Below are 23,712 nucleotides of genomic sequence, written 5' to 3'. Positions count from 1 at the left end.
AGAAAGAAAGAAAGAAAGAAAGAAAGAAAGAAAGAAAGAAAGAAAGAGAAAGAAAGAAAAAAAGAAAGAGAGAAAGAAAGGAAAGAAAGAAAGAAAGAAAGGAGTTCAAGTTATAGTTATAAACTGTTGCAGAAACGACCTTGTTGTAGCTGTAAAGGTCTAAGATGTGGTTTGAAGATAAAGGCCTGAAATAAAAACAGCACTCCTCCGAGCTAAAACCCCATAAAGAACAGTTGATGTAGCATTAAACTTTATATGTGCTCTGTCTTTTCTGTCATGCGGTTTAAATGATTCATATCTAGTTAAAATAATTTAATTTAGAGGTATCAGTATGTGTGTTATACCTGTTGGAATATCAGTGTGTTGGTTGTCATCCATTTCCATTTATCTTACATTTCAAAGACACTAAATTCGTTCTTTTTATCTACAATCTATGTATTTTCCATTTTTGCTGATAACTTATGTCTTCATTAGGCTCAAAATCAAAGATTGTTTATTTTCATCTATTCGTTGCCATTCATTTTAAACTTATTGTGGTCAATAGTGTGATGGTCCACAGGAGCTTTTCAGAAACTTTGAAGCTCTATCTTCTATCTAACCTTGAAGATACCCAGGAATTCCTTTTAAGAATAAAACACATTTATATCATTGTACTGTTGCTATTTAGAGTAATAACATATTTCTTCTGTTAACAAAACATTGATATCAATTGGATCGTCTGCTTATGCCATTCTTTTGAAGTTCATGTTGGTGGCTTAAAATTGCTGCAAAACTATTTCTCTATCATCTTTTAGTGATTGAAAATCATATTGAAATTCTCTTCTTTTGACACTTCTTCAGCTAACAAACTGCCTTGAACTGTCTGTTCAGTTACAGGCTACAGATGTTATGAACCTTTCCATTGGAACTTCCCTGAGCTACAGTTCTGACCTCATCTTTCCAAACAAATCCAAGATTACACAGATTTTGGCAATGTGTTTTCATTGTTAATGGTAAAACAGCAATGATGTTAGCTGCTTTTTAGGTCTGTTTGACTTGGTAATCTTGTTAATATTTTTTTGTTTGTAAATTATTAGCTGAAATTTCTAAACATTGTTTTTATTTAGAGCAACAGTGGTATGTAGAGTATGCATGAAACAGCAGTTATTGTTTAATTTCTACATACGGATGATATATGATTCCAGTTCAGACTGTCTTTGGCAAATGAATGTGTTACTGTGCCAAAGAAAAATGAGTACATGAGATTGATGGATTACAGCTCAGCTGCTTGTGGTATTACTCCACCCACTCAACAATCTTAGAGAATCGTTTCACCTCCATGTGTGACTGGGAATTGCATTTAAAAACTGCCATTCATGTTCCTAGTGCTGGAGCTAAGATTTCCTCAAAGGGATTTGAAGTGCTTTATCCCCATTAGTGGTCACAGTACTGCCATAGCTATTCATTTTTCTTGCACCCCATCATGGTCAAAGGTGATGCAAAATAATCTTTAATGTGTATTGTGTGGAGAGAGGCACTGCTGCTATAGAGTATTGTGGTTGTTCCCTTAAGACAACGCTCCTGGTACATACTGCATATCACGAAAACAAGCAGCACTATCATACAATTATTTCACGGATATGGAAAGAGGAAGAGGGGAAACTGAGAGACAAATTACTAAAGTAAAGGACTTAAAAAGCATGCAAAGGAAGAGGAAGGCCCCTGAGTTTCTTTTAGACGTAGAAGTGCTCCTGAAGCCTTTGTGACTAAACAGTTCAGAGACAAAGAAATTTCAAGATTAAATTGTGGTTTGTGGTTGTGGGGCTTCATGGGGGGTGTACTTTAGTTTACAGTAGGTTTCAGAGAAGCTCAGAGAAATACAAAATAAGCCTGTAATGCTGTTTTTTTTTCTTTTCTTTCTTTTTTTTTTTTTAATCAACTGTTACTGGAATTACTGTCTCTCTTGCCACTTCCTCAGTATGGGTGTCTGAAAATGCCAACATAAGGAAAACCCTAGTGTTTTTCTGCTGTTTTTTCCAGGGCCTCTCCCTTTCCTCTTCCCTTTATTATCTCTTTCTATTTCCCCAGTGGATTGTAGTTAAAAGCATACAAATTCTAGTTACTCCTTGAAAACTCCAGAAGCCATCTGAAGAAAATAATAGCAAGGATAAGTCCAGCATTCAACACTTTGGTCCATTCTTCTCGTGACTGCAAGTCTTTTTCCCTTCTGATTCTCAGAAGTCTAGATAGGTCCACTCAAAGTATTTGAATTTCATTTTCATGTAATTGCATGAGTCTTTCTTTATTATCATCCTCAGGCTTCTGAGATGACAGCGATTTCACAAGTCTGCACTGAAACCCTTATTGCTGGATGGTTGTTGAACCATGATCCCTCAGCATGTCTGTGTTGATATTTCCTTCACTTACACATTACACACTTCAGAGGTGTCACCAAACATCTTGTGCAGTTAGGTACAGGCAGCAAGTTCAGCTGATCATCCCCTCGAACCTTCAGCAGATGCAACATCTTCTGGTGCCCCTGTTTGAGAACCCTGACTGATTGCTCTCCCTATTTATCCCTGCTGCCTGTAGGTAGTAGTCTTCATCCTAAGAGGGACACTTTGTGATCTGTTTAGGAATCTCAAGGTCCTTTGAATTTGTTATTTCTAACAATTAGGCCACTGTTTGTGTTCCTCAGTTTTATTCCACTTCTTTTCCAACTCCTAACCTCCTGCTGACCAGAGATCATAGAACTCCCACCCAGCTTTCCCCTACGATCTTTTCCTGGATTGTCTTTCCTACCCTGACTTTGGTCTACCTCAAGCTATTTTCTTTTTCTTAACACTGACTCTGTGCAGAAATTATCCTAACATGGTTTATAAACTCATTTTTTCCTACTCAGCATTTTTCTATTGGCTGTACTGCCAGTAAGAGACGTTCTGCTCTGATTCCATTGTCTGTCCTTTTCAATCATTCCCAGCAGTTCCCTTCTGTACTGACAAAATCCTCCAGAATTTGAGAGGAGGAGGAGTACTTTGGTTAAGGCAGGCTACTAGCCATGATAGATTTTTTTTTTCCTTCTGTCACTTTTAAAAGTTTCTAGAAAATGTCCCATCTAGTGAGTATTACTGGCCAAATGGGAATTTCTTCAGTGCTCCATCTTCTCAGGATTACCCTTTAATAATTAAGATAATGCTTAAGATATTCCCAGGAACAGGGATGAGTAATATATTATTGTATTTCCAATGAAGTTTCTAAAAGGTAATGCATATGGAATGGCTTAATTATTCAGATTATCAGTAAAGCGCTATTAAATAGACTCATAATCTGAATAATGGAGAACATGAAGGAATACAGTTAAAGTATGTTAATATATGTAACATATTACAGGCATCATTAATATATTAATGTAACATATTACAGGCAGAGGCTGAGTATTCACTCAAGACTGAACAAGAACGATGGTAAATCAGCAAGTAGAATCCAACTTTTGGGTTTGAATCCTGATCAGTGTAACAACTGCCATTCCTGTAATATTAATATATGTAATATGTTTTTACTTAAGAATTGCTTGGTATTTCTACAACCTTTAATATTTTCCAAGTTTTTCTTTTATGCTGCGCTTTTATTTCATGCTAGCATAACAGTGCTGAGTGCTTTGTATTAGACTTTTAAAATAAAATATGTGACCTTTTGGGATTGTGGCTGGAGCACTGGAGGAATCTGCAAACACCATGCATAATTGTGTGCAGAGCTATAAAGAAGCAAGTTTTCTCCCTGGTGTGTTCCAGAACTTCTTCCATGATAGCCAAAAGATATCTAAAATTTTGGCCCTGAATCTCTGTCCTGCACTTACATATTTCTTATTTATGAAAGAGTAAGAGCTTGACGTAGGGCGTGAACTGGGAATACTGAAGCTTTAATCCAGCATCTCCAATTTGTCTGCCATATAAACTTGGGGAGTTACTGATCCTTTCCATGTGTGAAAAAGGGTTGATAATATTTGTCTTTAACAGACACTAGGTCTAGTTCAATATTATATGGTGCAGACATTAAAAAATCAGAAGTATTATGTAAAAGCCAATGAAAGTCATTCAGAAAAAAGTTTGTTTGTTTGTTTTTCTTTTTGTAAAGGAACATTTAGTCAGTAGAAATTATCTTTAGAGCTACTGGCTATTTAGCTAGGGCATTTATATGGCTCTGTATTACAATAGTCACAGGGTTTTATGAATGTATATTCACATAGACAACGGTGTGATAAAGAGATACTATAATGTGCATTTTACAAATGAGTCAGGGGAAGGTGAAATTTGAGACTATCCAACACTTTTACTCAAAAGCATGCTTACCTTCAGCTGGGATGGGCACCAGCATATGGGATGCAGACTGCAGCAGTCTTCACATGTTCCTCTTGACCTAGAAGTGATGTCATGTAATCTGTGTCAAGCTGACATGACAACCTAAAATGCCTCCTGGAAAGACTTCAGCACTGCCTATTGCAAAAGGCAAACAAAGCCAATACAAGCAAAACTGGAACTGTATCTTGGGAGCCAGCTGTGTTTCAGCTATTCCTTTTTTCATAGAGCTCAGGTATGGAAGAGGCAGAGGCTGAGCACTGACTTAAGACTGAACAGGAACATTGGCAAATCAGCAAGTAGAACCCAACTTTGGGGCGTGAATCCTGATCGGTATAACAACTGCCATTCCTGTTTTTCTAGAACTGTATTTAAGATTAGTCTTCATTTTGAGTTTTCATATACAATAAAACAACAGGAAGCTGATACAAAAATCTTAGAAATGTTTTCTGGGAATATTTCAGGAAACCGATAGATATAAAGAACTGGTGATACATTCAAGAAAGAGGTGTCTTGGTCACAATCCTGCAGAAAGTTCCATGTCAGCACATAAGCTGTGTTCATGCATAATGTTCATACACTGCTCCTCCCCACCACATATCTACATTTGTGTCTATCCATTTCTACTGCATAGTTTTGAATATTTGACAAAATATTTCACAAGAATGTGCAGAACAAATAGTCAGAAACAATTAACCGTTGAAGGATGATGTGTAACTAATGCCATTCGGTACTTATTAACTGCACTAAACAGAAATCTTTGTAGGAAAATAATCTTACAACAATCAGTATAATTAACAAAAAATGTAAACAGCATGTTTTTTTTTTTTGACAGAATATCAAATATTTGAATGTACTAAAAAAAAAAAAAAAGAAAAAAAGGATTCCCTTATTTGCCTATCACAGTGACAATTACACTATGCTTTTTTGCTGTTTGAACTGATTGTCCTTTTTGTCGTTCCCATTCCTCATCATCTTTGTCCAAATCAAAAGTTTCTGGATAAATGGGCATCTTGTCTTTTGGACACTCCTCGTAGTAACTTCGAACATATTTTCCAACAGACCATCCTTTGTATTCCTCAGGCATTTTGCATTCTAGGCCATTATAGTGAACATTGTAGTGATGCTTTAACCAGTAGAAAAGATAATGAATGTTGTAATCACATCTCCAAGGATTCTCTCTCAGCCACAGTACTTTCAGAAAGTAAAGATCTTCTAGTACTCCATATTCAAAATTCTGCAAGCTGTTGTTTGATAGGTCCAGCTCCTCTAAGTTGTTGAGTCCTGAGAAAGCAGCTAGTCAACAGAAAGATAATTTATTAAGATGAATTAGAGAAAATATGCTTATTTGCAACAGGAAATAACTTCTTCATAGTTATATATATATATATATATATATTTGTAGCCTTTAGCAATATATAAAAAAAATAAAAATATATATAAAAATATACATATATATTGCTAAAGGCTACAAAAATACTTTTCAAACACTGAACTTTAGAATATGGCTTGTGCCCTGAGTATTGACATATGTTGTTCTGAATATGCCAACATTAGAGGAGCTGTACTGCTAATAAAGTTACAAAACGTATGAATATGCATGTGTGTAGTATAGGGACAGTGGAGGTAAATGAATGCTTGATTTTCTCATAGAATTTTGCTGTTATTGCCCTGATACAGAAGTAGAAATATAGTTGATTACATGTTAGACAAAGTGGATGGCTAGCTGTTTTTATATGTATGTATGCATTTGTGTATGCATGTATATACAGAACCTTTAAAATGAATATTTTAAGATGCAGAAGAAAATAAACATGGATCTTCATAATAACAATTCTGAGTCATATTTCAGAAAGCAGTTCATACTTTTTACAAGTATGCTCAGTTTAATTGCATAGCAGAAGGCTTAATTTAAATAAGTTGACTATATATAATGTTAAACCTCATAAGTACAATTTTATTGTTATTACCACTTTCTCCTACTATTTAACTTCTAAAATGCTACTAGAGAAGGCTCTTATTTTTCATTCTTTCTATCTCTCTTTCTTTGTGTCTGCTTTCATAATTAAAAATCAAATACATAAAGGCAATAAACAAATTTCTAAACAAGGCCACACGTTCTAATAATACATAACTTAAGAGCACTTATATATAGTGATTTTTAAACCAAAATAGTTTAAATTCTTTTAGTTTCTCTATTATTTTCTATCCAGTATTATTTAAAAGCAGGCTCACTGTATGACAACTTTATTTTTAGATTTGGCATAGATATTTAAAGGCATTCAACTATTTGGCATTTTGGTAAATGATTAGTCTTCAGTCGGTGAAATTCTATTTTTGCACTTGGTTGGCTTAGTATTAAGAAATAGCAGCTGAAATCAGTGTCTCTTCACTGACTTCCATGATTAACACATTTCAGTGCAAACGTTTATGAGTTTTCTACAAAAGATTAAATTTGAACCAACTTCTGAATTTTTAAATCCTTTTTTTCCCCATGTTTGTGTATGACAAAGACGTTACCAAAGTTTATAATTAATAAAACACAAATAACTTTTTAAAGAGTATTTAAAATTATCCTTACCAGGATCAATGTAAGCAATTCCATTACTGTTTAGGTTTAATACCTTCAGTTCACTGACATCTTCAAACTCTTTGGATCGTAGTTGTCTAATTTTGTTGTTGGACAAATCAAGTTTAACTATATCTGGAGGTATGTTACCCGGAACTTTCTTTAAATCTTAAAAAAAAGGAAAAGACATAACTTGTGTTAGCTTTAGATAATTTTTACTGCTTAGATATCACAGTTGCATTCCACACAGAGCTTTGTCAGTCTAGCATTATTTCTTGCTTGCTTTCACTTTTTTTTCCCAATACTTGTGTCAAGATGTTTGTTTTTTTCTTCTGACTTTGATTGTTTTTTTCATTCCCATCTTTACACGTTATATAAAAGTTGCTATCTTCATTAGAGCTTATAGTAAGGCATCTTTCTGTGTTTTACATTTTTATTTTAATGGAACTATACTATCCATTTACATAGGAATGGGGTAGATAGTGCAGTATTCATACTATACTGAAGAAAAGTATGTGTGAAATGCTTGATCATTTAGATTAAAAAAAGAAAAAAGACAGTAACTATGTAAATAAAGGTACATTGGTATGTGAACATCTTCCATAATCTATCGTGTGCTGTCTTACATCGTTTGTTTTCTGTTGCCAAAAAGCAAAATGTTCTAAATTTTATCAGCAATAAAAGTGGCAGTTATTACAATATTTAGTAATATATGTAGTTGTACTTCTATAATTATAGTTTCTTAGTACTTAAAATAGTATTTAATACTTTGTATTTTGTTTCTATACTCATAGTTATTATATGTCCAGGCAGCATAGTAGCATTTCTAAGCATTCTGTCTATCTACTTCTCTATCCTACTTGAATTATTGGCATTACCAGAGTAGCCAAGCACCTCTCTGTCATCTACATACACACCCTCATGGTGTTCTTTTTGAAAGAGTTAGAGAAAGAATAGTTTCTATTTCAGTAGTATGGGCACATTGTTGAGAAATGCAACTGTGGTTTGAATCCTCTCAGGATAAGCTTAATAAACCTAATCTTCATGGTTTTTGTCTACTAAATGTTCTAATCTTGGGCTTTTGTTACAGTAGAAAGGATGGTTCCTTGTCTTTGATCATTTTTGAATAAAAATAGGTTCCTGGATTTGTGCTGAAATTGGTATTGTCAGTATAATTCTGAATTTCTGAAGATGTCTAATGCATCAGTCGTTATAGAGTCTAAAGTGACACATCAGAGACTTCTTGCCTTATATTTGAATTTTAGTAGAGGATTGGTATGATAAATAAATGTATTATAAATATGTAAACATTATAAACACTCCAGTCTGCTTCGTTTGGAATGTTTCCTGCTTGTGCAGATGTCAAAGTTTCAGTGACTATTTATCATGAGTTGAATGCAAAGAGTTTGGCTGTACTGGAAAGCAGTTTCTTTCAACTTGTGAATCCCAATTCTTTTGCAGAAAAGCAAGCAGAAAGTACTTTTGCATCCAATTATTGTGGCTTTTTTTTTTTTTTAATGGTCAAGAACATAAGATACTTTAGTTTTGAAGCACTGACCGTTCTGACATATCACTGATCTGATGAGATATGAATAAGAAGTTCTTAAAAAGGAGGACATACATGTAGTTATATTTATTTTTCATATGTCTGCTCCATGAGCTTTCTGGCATTAACTGGGATCCCGAGGGACAAAGAGCAGGCTTTCTCATGTCTCCTTAGAGATCCATAGTACTGCTATACTGCTGGTCACTCCATCCCTATCATCGTTGAAGAATAATGGGTTACAATCTTTTCTCTCATGTTACTGATATGGCAGGTGTTACACCTTGCTTTCTACTCTGAAATCTTGTCCATGTGGATTTAGGGGAATTTTTATGTTTTCTTGGGATTTTGAGTGCGTTATACTCCTATTTCTGATGAAAATACCAATGAAATTGTGCATCTGCTGCACGCTAATCATATGCAGGGACAATAAGTACAATGCTTTCATCAAAGATTGCCATATGTTCAGAAACCCCAAATATCCATGGGATATGTGCATCCAGCTGTCAAGCATATGCACAGTAGATCTGATACTTCCTACAATTGGACTTACTTAGTGTGTGCATGCTAGACATTCCAGAAGTCCAGGAGTGATATAGTTAGCTCTTGACCTGAAGAAGGGAGTCCCTGTACCCTCTAGTACACTCCTGTGGCTGTTGAAGTAACTATTCCTTGATTATTACTAGAGAAGACAGTAATCCATTTTTCTTTTTAAATACTGTGAAACTCCTGTGAAACTCCCATGAAGATCAGACCACATTGAAGGTTTCTATGAACTTAGAAAAAAAAAAAAAAAGTAACATTTATCTTGCCAAAAGTTTTTGAGTATTGTTAATGTATTCAACTTATCTCTTCTATATGACTAAAGGGGAATAGATGGAAACAGTCTTATATTGCCATTTATATTATACACCATTTTTCTGTTCAGTTGCACTGTTTACTGGAGACATGAGTCAATGATGATGTAATTAGGATCCTATGAAGGATAATTAAGATCATAATCTGTAATCTAATAATTAAAATCTTATCTACAAGGAAAGGTAGGTAAATATTAAGAAATGAATGAATGTTAGCCAATAGAAAAACATAAATCGTTAATAAAAAGACGTAGTAGCTGCATGGTGAAAGGAATTTAGCACTGAGGAAAAAATAAACGCATCAAGACTTTTTTATGACATACATAACAGACAAACCATATAATCAAATATTGAAGTGATTAATGCTTTATATTTAGGTATCATATCCTTAAGTTGACTTCTGAGCTTCTCTCTGGCATTAAAGTTCAAGAGTAAAGACAAATAGAAGTGTAGAAAACATGTTGGATGATAAAAAGTAGGCAAAATATTCTGCAGTGGTCTAGTATTACAGGATATACTTTGCAGAAGTTGTTAGAAAATCCTCCTAGTCTGGGCTACTAGCAATGCGTTTTATTTCAGATTTTATAATGTTGAAGAACAACTCTCTTCTGAATTGTTTTGTTCTTTGCTTGGTTTCATTGTGGCGCAAAATATGAGAAATATAAAGCATGAATAAATGCGCATTTTTTGTGTTGATAAATGCCCCAGCTGGTTTGCCCTTAGGGCTTAACTATGGAGCCTGAGATGCATTTGGGAATGGAATGGATCCAAGTGTCTGAAAAACATTTCTTGAAGGCACTTCAGCCTTGAAATGTTTGTACTGGGAGAAAGAACACAGTGGAGGTATTTCTTTGTGAAGAAAAGCATGCAATTTCTTCCCACAGTAGAAGAAATCTTGCACAGAATATGTGAGGTTGCAATGGCTCTTCTTTGCAATTAGGTTCCTTTGGGGACTGTAAGCACAGCTGGCTGCTCCAGTCCTGCTTCATAGTTCCCTTCTGTCAAATTTCTTGCTATCTTTGTGTTTGTACATGGGAAAGAAGAAAATACACTCTGTGCTTCTTTTTATCAGTACAAAAATTTTGGGACAGCTGTAATATGACTGATGAGTATGCTTATAGTTGTAAAATCAGACAGGTGAGGTTCTGGTGCTTCAGTAACTTAAGCAGGGGCTTAATTTCATTCCTTTTGATTTTTGTTGTACAATGAGCACTAAAGAATATTTGTAAGAAAAATATTTACAGTAAAAAAGAGAGAAAAGTAATTAACCGTATTAGTTAAAGTAAGTCAAGATAATACCAGTACTATATTGGTTTGCTGTAAATAATATATGACGAAAAGTAGCAAGGGAGCTAGAATATGAAAATAATTCAGTCAGTTATAAAGACTGATACAAACCTTTCCTCTTGCAGTTCAGAGTTGGTACAGGAAACACATATATGTGGCACAAAGACGAATCAAATTCTGGTTTGACAGGCTTCTCCTGTTTTATGTTCTGGGGGTCCTGCCTGTCCTCTTCACTACATAGTTGTCCAGCTTTTATCTGTTTTAGCTTCTGATTTTTCAGTTCTATTGGGTGCACACACTTGGCATAATTTCCCAAATTCCTGTTTGTTGGAACCTGTAGCATTGTAACAAGAGTTTCTAGTTCACAGTTGCAATGCCAGGGATTATCATAAAGACGTAGGTAGTTTAGACTGGGCATATAAATAAAAATCTCCTCGGATAAAGTCTTGATTTGATTATGCTGGAGTAAGAGTGTAGTAAGTTTATTCAAACCAAAGAAAGCCTGGCTCTCAATTTTTGATATATCATTCTGCTGTAAATCCAGACTTTTCAGTGCTTTATACTTAGAAAACATATTATTCTTCAATTTACGAATCCTGTTTCTTGCTAGTAGCATGTGTTTCAAATCCTCAGGCCAATCAGGTGCCACAAAAATCAGTTTTCTTTCCTGACAGTCTAGGTATTTCTCATGAAGATAAGTGTATATATCACATGGTAGGCCTAGGGCATTGCGCTTAACAGTGCCAGATGCTTTCCTTGAGATTTTTTCCCTTTCATGGTTTCTCAAATTCCTACTCCTTGTCTTCCTAAAGTCAGATGCTTTACAAAGAAGAAGTAGTACTATAATAGTAACTACTTGCATCCTGACATTCAGCTAGCACCAGTTAGTGTTTGCGACAACTGGAACGTCAGTTGAAGTTTTTGGTTGTTTCAAACAGTGTTGTCCAGATTGGAGGAGGCACAGCTGAGGTGTGAGGAATCCCTGTGTTGGAAGAAAAATAAAATATTAGAACAGATGAAATAGGCCTTTCCATGGTGGCTTGTACATAATGTGCAACGTTCAGTCAAGTACTCAATCATTACCCTACTTGGAGCTTCACAAATACTTTGAAAAAATGTTCTATCTTATTTTTGTTGGTTTTACTGTCTGTGGTCTACTGTCATTCATTTTGATAAAACATGGTAATCTGTGGAGATCATTTTCTAACTGATTTTTGTTAGAAGGATCTCTATGTTTAGGAAAATGCCATCAGGCTGAATCTTCTTTGTATTTAAGTTCGTCTTTGAAGATAAGCTTCACAGAGGAGCTTGAGGCTGACGTTTTCCATCTTTCCAGGTGTTGACCTACTGGAACACATAAAAAGCCAGGCCAGATAAAGTCATCCAGTGTTCCTATCAAACCTGAGACTTTAAAGTTTATTTGTTTTTAAGTTTTTGCTTTTGAGCTCGAGTCCCATTTCATCCTAACTAGCTTTGCTACTACCAGGTGTCTCTTATGGTCCACGTCAGATAGACCAAGTTGGCTAGACTGCTCTGAGAAGGACCCAGATACAGTCTTTTTCAAAAGCAACTGAGGTTATTATATGTCATCTGAGGGTAGACGGTGCAAAAGGAACCTGCAGGTCCTGTCAGTGGCCACTCCCAGGTCTACCCACCTGAGGAGGCAGAGTGTAGAGGTGTAAGCCAGGAACTTCTGCCTTTCCAGGCAAGCCAAACAAAATCACCAGGGATTATTCTTAGGGGAAGACAAGGACTACTTCATGCAAATATGTCCAAAATTGCCTTAGTATTGTTAGTACATTTCTAGCCTATGTTCCATCCTGAATTTCTTGCAGTGTTCCTATGCACTGCCCCTTTTCCAGTCATTTTCAGTAAAGTTTGGCCGCATGGTTTTGTTTCCTCAGAAACATTTTAACCCCTGAGGTTTTTATATTATCTGACTTCTTTTCATCTCATAAATTTCCTATTTTTTGTTCATTCCTTCTGATTTTTTTTTTTTTTTTTTTTAATTCTTCATTTTTTGGCTTGACTACTCATTTTTTTTCTATGACTGTGGACTCTTTTTTTTTTTTTTTTGACCTTTGCACTTAAGAAGGGGCAATGAATGCAATCTTGAATGCAAATCATTGGACAGATATTCTGTTTCTAAAAATCAACTGTTCTGGCCTCAAAAAACCTTCTCTTCATCTGGAGGAAAAGTTGTATAATAAATCAACTAATATTAGGCAAAATTCCTCTGAAAGCAAAGCAATCTGTAATGTTTAAGCAAATTAATAGATCAGTTTAAATCACATCTGGACTGTAGAACATTCCCAGTGTATGTGTAATTCTAACTTACCATACAAATGGAACAGTCCTGTCTGTGCATGTTACTACTTCCCTCTAATCCACGTGGCCAGTTGTCAATATTTACTTAACTTTTAATAACTTTGAAAATCTGTTGATTGGTTTTTCCATTTTGTTCCCGTAGTTGCCAGTTGTCTATCTGCATTTATATTCAGTTAATTCATAGAGTGCATTGCACTGATGACTTTACTCCTTACATGAAAAATGAAAATTTGTTTGTTACTTTTTGGCAGTTACGTGCTACTCAGTGTAATTTGATCATGTGTTTTAATAACTTCAGTCATAACTGTGATCCTCTGCATTGTTTTGAGCTGTTCACTGTTCTGGTAATGTGAAATCTCACTCTATCAGGAGAGCTTGGAAATAGAAAAAAATACAACTTGGAGAAGGAAAAGTAATAAATAATTATGGAAATATTCTTTCCTCTTCCTTTCTATCTCCTGGGTCTTAATTGGCATTTATTACTAGTCTTACATCCTGCCTGCAAACTAAATTATAGTCAGCTATAATACCAAAATGTGCAACTCCTTTCAGTAGCATTTACAGGTTGATAACTACGTCTCACTTAGTATTAGGGCAAGAATAATATAAGAGGTGTGTTGTTTCTGTGGCTTAGCAGCCTTAATGATGATTTTCATTGCTTAGATTCTTTTGAGTTGTGCAATCCCTCTCAGGGATCCTGAGGGATCAAGGTCCTACTCTTCAAAAACGCTTTGAGTTACACAGTGTAACAGGATGCCAATGAAGTCATAGTTCCAATAGAAAAGAATGTACAGACCTACTGTCAGACTAATGCTTGACTGCAATTGAAAACATGTATTTGGCTTACCAGGTGAATATATATATATATATATATATTAAAGTTTTTTTATGCATTTCTTTTAACTATATAAACATTTCATACTACATTTTCCATATTAGATATCTGTATCAGGTTTACTTTTTGTTTTCATTTCAGTTTAGGCAAATCAGTTGTTTTTGAAGATAAGACTAAGGCAAAATATTTTTGTGTTTAAAAGCGTTTAACAGGAGTTTTTGCATCATTACCTTTGAGGATAGACTTAAAATTTAGCAAAGAGTGGATGTGTGAGGGCTGTTTCTAGTGTCAGACATCTACTTTTCATTATTATGTTAAAATCGTAAAAATCTCTGCAAAATTGGAGATTCCAAAAATAATAAATTATATGTACAGATTATATGTACACAGAAGAGAATTTCACAAATAGCAAAATTCTCTGAAATTCCATAGCTGCAGATAATAAGCAGGGCATTTCCTGCATTTTGTCTGGTTGCTGCACCTCTACTTTTGAAGCAAAAAAATATTTCATGTATACAATCAAATAATGGTATCACAACATATCAGTGGGAGGGAACAGGTAATTCATGTAGAAAGCTTAATTCTGTCATTTCCTAACACCAAATTACTTAATTAGGTAGCTTTCTCATGTTTTATTAACATAAGACATAAAACAGATGGAAAGCTAAGCCAGCAATTAGCTGATAGAGTGTAAGAAGAGACGTTTCCTCTGGACAACTTACTTCAGCTATGTATTCTACTTTTGTATTTCTTGTGCTTTCCGTTCTGTAATCTGATATGGCGATAGCTTCTAGGAGGATATTGGCCTAAATGGACTGAATTTGTGATAAGAATTCTTATGTTTCTGTGGCACTCTGAGATTTTGAACTTTTAACCTTTCAAAAGATTTTTATTTTTTTTTTTAGGTGAATGTAAGAGTTTGCAAGACTTAAATCTTTCTGAATGCCAGGGACTAAATGTAAGTAACACAAACTTTCTCTACAAATCTATTTCATAGTGAGAAGGAAGATTTTTTAATGTGCTTTAGTTACTTGGGTACACAAATCTCACTGATAAAAAGTACGGACTTGTGTTAGGAGTTGGACTTGATGATCCTTATGGGTCCCTTTCAACTCGGGATATTCTATGATTCTATGTTTTTAACTAATTACTTCTATTTGAAAACAGAGCTTTTTAGGATTCAGAGGTAATCAGATAAGTTCTCATTTATTTTATACATTACTTGGGGAAATTCTTATGTTCAATCTGAATTAAGTTTAATAAAAAGGCTTCAAAATTTCACCAGTCTCTGAGGAGGTTGTCGCTTGTTTTCAGTTTAGAGCTGTCAGCAACAATACATTTTAATCCTACATTATTTCCGAATTCTTTATTCCTTCGTTCATTAGTACACCCCGGGCTCTCAATATGTCTCACTACATTTCTAGGTATTTGTGAGAACCTTTATGTGAAAGGTGTCTAAGTGTGCAATCACCATTATATGTTTTGTCCATTTTTTTCCTTCAATACTTTCAGCATTATATTGTTTTGCCAACATGTATTTGATACATACCAGCAAGTATGTTCCCATGTGATGCCTGGACATAGTTCATGGGACAGCAAGGATTAAGATTTGTTCTCAGTATGAGCTATAAATGACTTTACCCTGTGTATTTGGAGGAAGAACATTTAGCTGTGAGTTTTGCTGTATCAGGTGACACTCCTTGCCCATTTTACTAATTATTGTAGATGAAGCTGGTAAATCAGCATTCCACTGATTAAAAATACTGAAGTATTTTTTCAAAGTAATGAAAAGAGGAAAATTTTCAACAAGTAGCAAAATTTTGATATTTTAGGATTATATTGTTTGTCTTAGATTATCCAACTATCCAGAGCTTTTATTACATGAACTATGTGAAGAGATGTTCAAAATGCTCCTTTTGGCATGGTCTTACAACATGCTGATTATATGCCATTCACATCTGAATACACATAACATAGCTATTAAGCATCTCCCAGATATAATTCGGTTCAGCATGTCTCCATATAGCAGGAAAAAAGTGCAAACCTTATTTAAAAAATCTCTTTCTCTCCTTTTCAGTGATATTAAATGTATTCACTTGCCTGGATTACATCAGATGTTTAGCTTGTTATAGAATATAGAAGACATTTCAGAATATTCAGAATATTATTAGAATTTTAATTATGTTTCATAGGGCAGTGGCTTCTGACCCAACTATTATGTAGTAAGTTTTAAAGTGGCATGCATCATATTAAAACTAAGAACTCTTCCAGGAAGGAAAAAAAAAAAAAAAAAAGGAAAATGAAAAGAAGGAATTGGCATAAAATAGTGAAATAACCGTAAAAAACTTCAGAATATCATATTTTGGCAAACTCAAAGGACTGGCAAAATTGGTGAACTGATGAAATTGTGAGGTAAGAAATACTTAACAATACTTGCAGGGAAAGAAATGTGTTTCTTTAGATTTTGAAGATAAATTTAAATTAAAATTTAAATATTAAACATGAAATATTTAATTTAAGATTAAAATATTTAGGTTTTAAAGAAAATTAAAGATAAATTTCAACTTCCTAAGTGTAATTTTTTTCCATAATGTTATGTTATGACTTCTGAATTTAAAAGAAGGTTCTTATAGTAGTATTACATTTTTGGTTATGTGATGTTTGTCATTAACACAATAATCAGTGTGTAAACATCCACCAGATACAAGAATACAACATAAAAAGAATCTCAAACATAGGTTTTCCAAGAATAGACTTGGCAAACGTCTGTCAAATGTTGCTTAGGCTTATTTTTCTATCTCCACTGAAGGTTTCCACTAAGATGACCTATTAAAATCTCTTCAGCTTTTATTGCAGCAGCTTCAGGTCTTTATCGTCATAATTAATTATAATACTTAAATTCATGAGCTGCTGATTCTCTCTTTTCATCCAGTTTTCTTCTTTACTATGAAGTCTGTCACAAGTATCTTACTGATCTGCCAGGTTTTTCATGACAGATTTTAAGGTTAAAAAAAAAAAAAAGATAAAAGATGAAAGAGGAGGAAAAAAGGGGAAAAGATATGGAAAAAAAGTTCTGTGTCCTCTTTCAAGGCAGAGTGATATTGCAGATCATGTATATGTACCTCACCTATCTTTAGACAAGAGACATACTGATAACAATTAGAGCATGACAGAGCAGGTTGTCAGTCTAATACGACTACCTGAAAGTATATATTTTTTTTCACAGCATCCACTATGTCCTTTCCCCTCCAACTGTGACTGGACAGGTGGATATCTCAGGAGAAAAATTCAAGTGATTAACCATTTGATAATATTTTTAGCCTTCTGAGTATTAGCAGCAACATGGTATATATTGAGAACTTCATTCTGGACTATTCGTAGACTCATTTAGGTTGAAGGGGACCCCTGGAAATCATCTAGTTCAAGCACCCAACCAAAGCAGATCTAACCACGTTAGGTCACAGCACCTTTTCTAGCTGAGTTCTGAGTATCTCCGAGGATGGAGATTCCACAGCCTCTCTGGGCAACTTGCTCCAATTTTGGCCTCCCTCATGGTGGGAAAAAAATAATAATAAAAAAAATATCTTTGTATCTAACTGGAATATACTGTGTTGCAACTTGTCTTCGGTCTCTTGTTCTTTAACACTTCCAAGAAGAATCTGTTTTTGTCTTTTCTATACTCTCATTAGGTAGTTATAGAGAGCAATAAGATCTCTCCCTTAACAGTCTCTTCTTCAGCCTAAACAAACCCGATTTTCTCAGAGACTCCTTGTACATCATGCACCTCTAAGAATATTGGAGGCCCTCCACTGGACTTGCCAGAGAATGGCAATATCTTCTTGTACTGGGGAGCCCCAAAAGGTTGCTGTCTCACAAGTATCAAATAGAGGGGAATTATTACTTCCCTTGACTTGCTGATTAGACTCCTGCTAATACAGCCTCGTAGGTATCAGCATATACACGTGCTAATATTATGCAGTTGGCCACCTTTTTCATGACAGCACACTGTTGATTTATGTTGAAATTACTATTGACCAGGACTGTCAGGTGCATGGATTTGATAGTCCAGTTCTGCCTTCTGGCCAGTCTGTGCCTAGCCTATTTCATAGGGCTATTCCATCCCAGACGTGGGACTTTTCATTTGTCTTTTTTGCATTTCATGAGGTTTCTGTCGGCCTATTTTTCCAGACTAAATCTCTCTGAATAGTGGTCCTACTCTCCAGTATATTGACACACCCCCAGTTTGGTGTCTTTTGTGAATTTGCTGAGAATGCGCTCTGTTCTGTCATCTAGATCATTACTAAAGACGTATTGACCCTGGAGGGATGCCAGCTGTCACAAGCCACCAAAGGGATTTATTACCATTGGTGACAATCCTTTGGCTTTGTAATCCAGAAAAAAATCCGCTCACTTTGAAGTCCACTTATCCAACCTATATTTTACTCCTTTGGCTATAAAGCATACTGCGTTGAAGACCTTGCTGTAGTCAGAATAAACAGAAGCTGCTGTTCTCACCTTATCTGAGGATCCGGTCATTTCACCATAGAGAGCTATTACCTCATCAAAGAATGCTCTATCCTTCGTAAATTCACGCTGGCTGTTCCCTATCACCTTTTTATACTTCATGTGTTTGGGCACGGCTTCAAGGATCGTTTGCTACCTAACCTTCCTAGGGACTTAGGTGAGGCCGACTGGCTGTAGTTTCCTGGATCCTTCTTCTTCCTGATGGTGGATGTGACATTTCCTTTCTTCCAGTCATCTGGGATTTCCTCTGCTTACCTAGACCTTTCAACAATGATGAGTGAGGCCTCTCAGTCTATATTGGGTTTATGTGGCAAGGTTTTGGTAGCAGGGGGGCTGCAAGGGTGTCCTCTGTGAGCAGATCCCAGCAGCTGCCCCGTGTCAGATCAGAGCCGTCTCCAGCTGGCTCCAAAAGGGACCAGCTACTGGCCACTGCCAGCTGAGCCAGGGAGCGATGCTGGTTGGGCCTCTGTGAGAGCAGGTTTAAGAAAGGGAAAAAATGTTGTGCAACAGCATCTGTGAGAGAGGTGTAAGAAAATGTGAGAGAAGCAGCCCTGCAGACCCCAAGGTGAGCGCACAAGGAGGGCAGGAGGTGCTCCAGGTGCCAGAGCTAAAGTTCCCCTGCGGCCTGTGGAGAGGCCCCTGGTGGAGCAGGCTGTCCCCCTGCAGCCCATGGAGGAGCCCACAGGGGAGCAGGTGGATGTGGCCTGAAGGAGGCTGCGGCCTGTGGAGATGAGCCCATGCAGGAACAGGAGGTCTGGCAGGAGCTGCTGCCCATGAGGGACCTGTGCTGGAGCAGTCTGTTCCTGATGGATGGACCCCATTGTATAAACCCATATTTGAGCATTTCTTGAAGAGCTGCAGTCTGTAGGAAGCCCATGTAGGATCACTTTGAGAAGGATGGCATCCTGTGGGAAGGACCCCACGCTGGAGCGGGGGAAGAGAGTGACCGTGAAGGAGCAGCAGGTGATGAAGCATCGTGGACTGACCACAACCCCCATTCCCCATTCCCCTACACCACTCAGGGGGAGGACATAGAAGGATTTTTAGTTTTCTTTTGGTTTCTCACTGTTCTAGACTGTTTAGCAATAAATTATATTAGTCTCCCTATGTTGAGTCTGTTTTGCCCATGACAGTAATTGGCGAGTGATCTCCTTGTCTTCATCTCAACCCTTGATTCCTTTTCCATCACATTTTCTCCCCCTCTTCCTTTGTGGAGGGAGAATGAGAGAGTGTTTGTAGTGGAGTTTAGCTATCCGTTGGTGTGAAACCACCACACAGTGACAGGAGTCAACTTGCTTAATACTCCTGCATCCCACCTGGTCTTATTTCCTTAAAGGCTCCCTGATAATATCTTCTGCTGTGCATGTTGCTTCACTCCCTGACTCTTCTATAAGGCTTCTGGCAGACCTGAAGGCAAGCCTTAGGATTAAAACTGAGGCAAAAAAGCCATTGTGTACCTTGGTCTTAAAGACCATCCGGCTCTCCTTTTGCCCTCCATGGCACTGAGATCCAATTACCATAAGATCCTGTCAAGTAGACCACTGAAAAAGTCAAGATCTGCTCTCAAGACTAGGCTTTCTCTCACAATTTGTCTTGCTGTCTTCTCTCAGGATTTTAAGCTCCTCTTTTTCATGGTTGCAGTAACCAAGACCACTCCAGTTCTTCACATCTGGACCGTTTGTTTGTTTGCTTGTTTGTTTGTTTTTAAATTTGTGAAGTCAGTGCAGCAGAACATCATCTCTGGACTGCTCATCAGCAATCTGGATCAAGAAATTGTCTTCAACACACTGCAGAAGTGTTTGGATTGTTTGCAACCAGACATGTTGTCCTTCCAGCAGATACCAGAGGGGTTAAAGTCTATCATGAGTAAGGCTTCCTCCAGCTGTCCAAAGATGGTTCCATCTGCTTTCTTGATCAAGCAGTCTGCAGCAGATATCTACCACAATGTAATCCTAATACGCCTGTTCTCTAATACTAGTTTAATTAAAAATATTTGCTAGCCTGTCCTATACATTTCGCAGAGTTCTACAGAAACTTTAAAGAGAACATGCTAGTCAAAAAAATTCTATGGCATGTCCAGTTACTACTGATGATGCAAAAAGTTTGCATGAAGGTTTGGTCACAAAAAAGGATTTTTTCTAGAAATGATTGTTGATAGGTGTATTGTGTGAGACAAGAACTTGTGTGCCATCTGGGAGAAAAAAAAATGTTATTCTAAAATCTTGTTTGGATGGTTGGCTACAGAGGTCTGCCTTTCCTGTTCAGATGCATCCCTCTATGAGACTCAAAGATTGCTTGGTGGGTTAAAGATTGCTTGCTGCATTAAAGGCTGCCATTAAGGTAAAGAAGCTTGATGACCCAGGATAGTGGCCTCCACAAAGAAGTATATAGATTTTGAAGATAGATGAAGATTTTTTGCATAATATATTTTTGTTCTTCTCGGTCTATAAGGCTGTAAGGCTGTATCCTCAGATTACTAACATATGCTTCCACAAAGTTTTCTGTTTAGTGTCTCCATTCCTGCCAGTCACCTCTTCATCAGTTTTATTCTCATCATAATCTGTGTTTTCTCCATGTTGGCTAATATTTTGTCTTTCTAAATTATCACATAGTTTTACTGAAGTCTGGAACAGCTGTTCTATAGATAATCCTAGCCTATGTTATTCTGGTTACCTAAGTATTCTGTTACCACCAAAAGTCAGATCCATGTATTTCATTTGATATGTAAATCACATTTCACCAAGGAAGCATTCTCCAGAGTAGAGGAAGCTTTCAATGTGATAAAATATTTGAAATAAAAAGGAAAATTCTTCTCTGGTAAAATACTGGTATATATTTTGCAATTAACGTGTACCTCAGTAACAGTAAGTTTTTCCAGCCACACATTATGTTCCTGATATAGAAGTATAAGATACCAGCCTTTTTATTGACAATTTTGGGGCAAAAATGAAAGATCACTGTTTCTGAGATTACAAGGAAGTTAAAAAATTTGCTGCCCTGTGAAGACTTTCATAGCAGACACAATTCATAAACGATTTATGTGCCATGTCAAAAAACACATCTCACCACAGGTCCTGTCTAATAAGGTAACTAGTACAAAGTTCTTAAAGGTGGCAGTATTTTATTTTGTAGTATTGTACATGAAGTTTGCTATTGTATATCAAATGTCCATTATTGGAACAATGAACAAGTGTAGTCTGAAAGTGGTGAAAGCATGCCATTTTCAATTCTCTCCTATGTTTCCACACAAAAATTTTAACCTCTGTATTAAACAACATGGATCATCAAGTAGTTTCCATCTGAAAAGTTCTTCTGCATATGGTAGACATGAATATCATCTATTTGGAATAAGTGTGAGAAGGTGATTTTATCAGATTGCATTTAAAACAACGATCCCGAGACTGCTAATGCCAAATTAATCAAAAAAGCCAATATGACACAATTCCTGAAGAATTCAGCTGTAACACAAAACAAGGATTTATTTTAAAACAAGTCTACTTGCTCAAGCTTAAGTTCTAAGAAACCTGTCACTTTAAAAATGGCAGAAGAAGTCATGTATTAAAATTCTCAGGTCATAAAAATGGGTCATATGACCTGCAAGGAAAATCAGTGTTTCTTCAAGAGTACTAATAGATTTTGAACAGCCTTCAAAATGCAATAAGAAAGGCTTCTCTGTATCTTAAGTTGTGCAACCTTGTAGCAACATATACTTTAAAAAGATTTAAAACTGCTGGAGTTTATAAAAGTCTATTAATTCATTATCTTTTTTCTGAGATGTGTTTGGAAGTTCACTCTCTCTGAGTTTGATTTTCCCCACTCACTTCTGGGGCATATGTCACTAAAATGCAGACAGACTTATGCTTCTATCAAGAAGCATACTTGTATTTCTGTATTTAATGTGAAAAAAATGTTTCTATTTAGTAAAAAAAACACAAATGCATGACCTCATATTCTAATATCTGTTTTTGTCTGTCTTGTTTTCTTTTTTTTTCATGAAATGTAGTCTTTTTCATTTTCAATTCCATTTCATTTGTAATATTTTTGTATCATCCTTTTTAAAAGATATCATTATTTTCCAGCTTCTTCTCTCTCTCTCTCTCTCTCTCCCTCTCTTTTTTTTTTTCCCCATTCAGTTCAAGACAGCATGTTTCCCCACTCTATATTGAAAGTTTAAAGTCAGTTCTGAAAATTTGTGCCACTCCTTAAGTAGTCAGTTCCTCAGTGGGTGTTCCTGTCTTTCTTCAAAATGACTACTTTTGCTGACTTGCAGAACTGCAAATGTAGACTAAATGTCTACCAGAGCAGTAGGTCCTAATTCTAGGCTGTGATTTTCTGTATGCTTTCATTTGTGGTGCTTGTGGCAATAGTTATTTATTCCAGTTAGAAATTTAGTTCAGTAAAATAAATAGTTTTCAGTATGCTATCAACCAAGTCTGCAGATGGAAACTTAAATATATTCTGAGTATAGATTCTTGGTTTCTACAGCGTGCTGTAGATTAACATTTTCCGTTTATACAGTTTGCTTTCTTTTAGCTAACATTTAGTATAAGGAAATATTTTCCAGAAGAACTGATTAAAACTTTAGAAAACATTAAAAAATATGAGATATAGGCACTTAATTCACTTTTGTATCTCTTTCAATTTTTCAGATTCTTTTAGTAGTACTCTTCTAAATAATTATATGAGCAGAGAAGCACTAACTGTACATTTGTGCTGTTAACGTCCTTTAATAGAGCTCTGGTTTTCATTTCCACCAGGCACTGCTTGTAAAATCAATAGCAAAGACAGTCCGCCAAGCTTACACTGAGAAGTCTATTCATTTTCAAAGTATGCACACAAAAATCACAGTTAACTAAAAAAGGATGGTTTTGCAGTTGAGATAACTTTAAAATGATATTGTTTTGATACAGTGAAATATGCTGTATGATAGTGCTATTCCCCACTAATATGCAATTCATGGAGCAGAGGAAAAAGTGCAGCAGAAAAACAAAAGAAACTTTCAAACCCCAGCAAGAAGCGAATTCTATTTAATGCATAACATCATTTCTTACAGTAATTTCCAGAATATTTTAGCTATAGTATTTTATGTTCTGTTGAGTCTTTAACATATTCTTGTAGTAATCTGCACCCTTTCTCTCTCTTTTAATTTTGAAAAGGAGCTTTCCCAGTTTGCAGTATCTGAGTTTAGCTCCCTGCAGAAAATTCACAGACAAAGGTTTACAGTACCTGGGCTCTGGAACAGGATGTCACAAGCTCATCTGTTTGGACCTGAAATTGCATTCAGGTTTGTACTTCACGTCTTTCTTTCATTCTGTGAAGAAGAGAATCCTTTATATGACTGGCTGCATCCTGCATTCATGGTATACTGAAGCAGAACAAGCACTGCAGCAGGCTTCCAGGGTTTTGAATTACATGACTACAGCTGTTTAAATTTT

General features: G+C 35.9%; 2 protein-coding genes across 3 annotated transcripts in view; one reads left to right on the top strand and one right to left on the bottom strand.

The window, feature by feature from the left end:
* Nucleotides 1-1,880: 1,880 nt before the first annotated feature.
* On the bottom strand, nt 1,881-23,644 carry LRRC17 (leucine rich repeat containing 17). Of its 2 annotated transcripts, XR_013944591.1 has the most exons (5): nt 23,504-23,644; nt 10,702-11,572; nt 6,916-7,071; nt 4,329-5,630; nt 1,881-3,507 (listed from the first exon to the last, which is right to left on the bottom strand). XR_013944591.1 is itself a non-coding variant. In XM_080575366.1 (4 exons), the coding sequence occupies exons 2-4, from the start codon at nt 11,450-11,452 to the stop codon at nt 5,224-5,226; spliced, it is 1,314 nt and encodes a 437-aa protein (XP_080431492.1). In that variant the 5' UTR covers nt 11,453-11,572; nt 23,504-23,644; the 3' UTR covers nt 1,881-5,223. The 2 variants fall into 2 exon arrangements, 1 of the variants encoding a protein (XP_080431492.1); XM_080575366.1 differs by having other exon boundaries at nt 1,881-5,630.
* FBXL13 (F-box and leucine rich repeat protein 13) overlaps nt 16,172-23,712 on the top strand; it is a 52,728-nt gene continuing 45,187 nt past the window's right edge. Inside the window, exons 1-2 of the mRNA XM_080575386.1 lie at nt 16,172-22,581; nt 23,434-23,561. Of these exons, the coding sequence (XP_080431512.1) occupies nt 22,567-22,581; nt 23,434-23,561 (143 nt within the window). The 5' untranslated portion in view covers nt 16,172-22,566. The remainder of the gene's footprint in view (nt 22,582-23,433; nt 23,562-23,712) is intronic.

This window comes from Anser brachyrhynchus, assembly GCF_964034855.1.
Source record: "Anser brachyrhynchus genome assembly, chromosome: 1".
NCBI classification, from domain to species: domain Eukaryota; kingdom Metazoa; phylum Chordata; class Aves; order Anseriformes; family Anatidae; genus Anser; species Anser brachyrhynchus.
The sequence above is the reverse complement of the archived record's forward strand: the minus strand, read 5'-3'. Positions and strand labels throughout refer to the sequence as shown.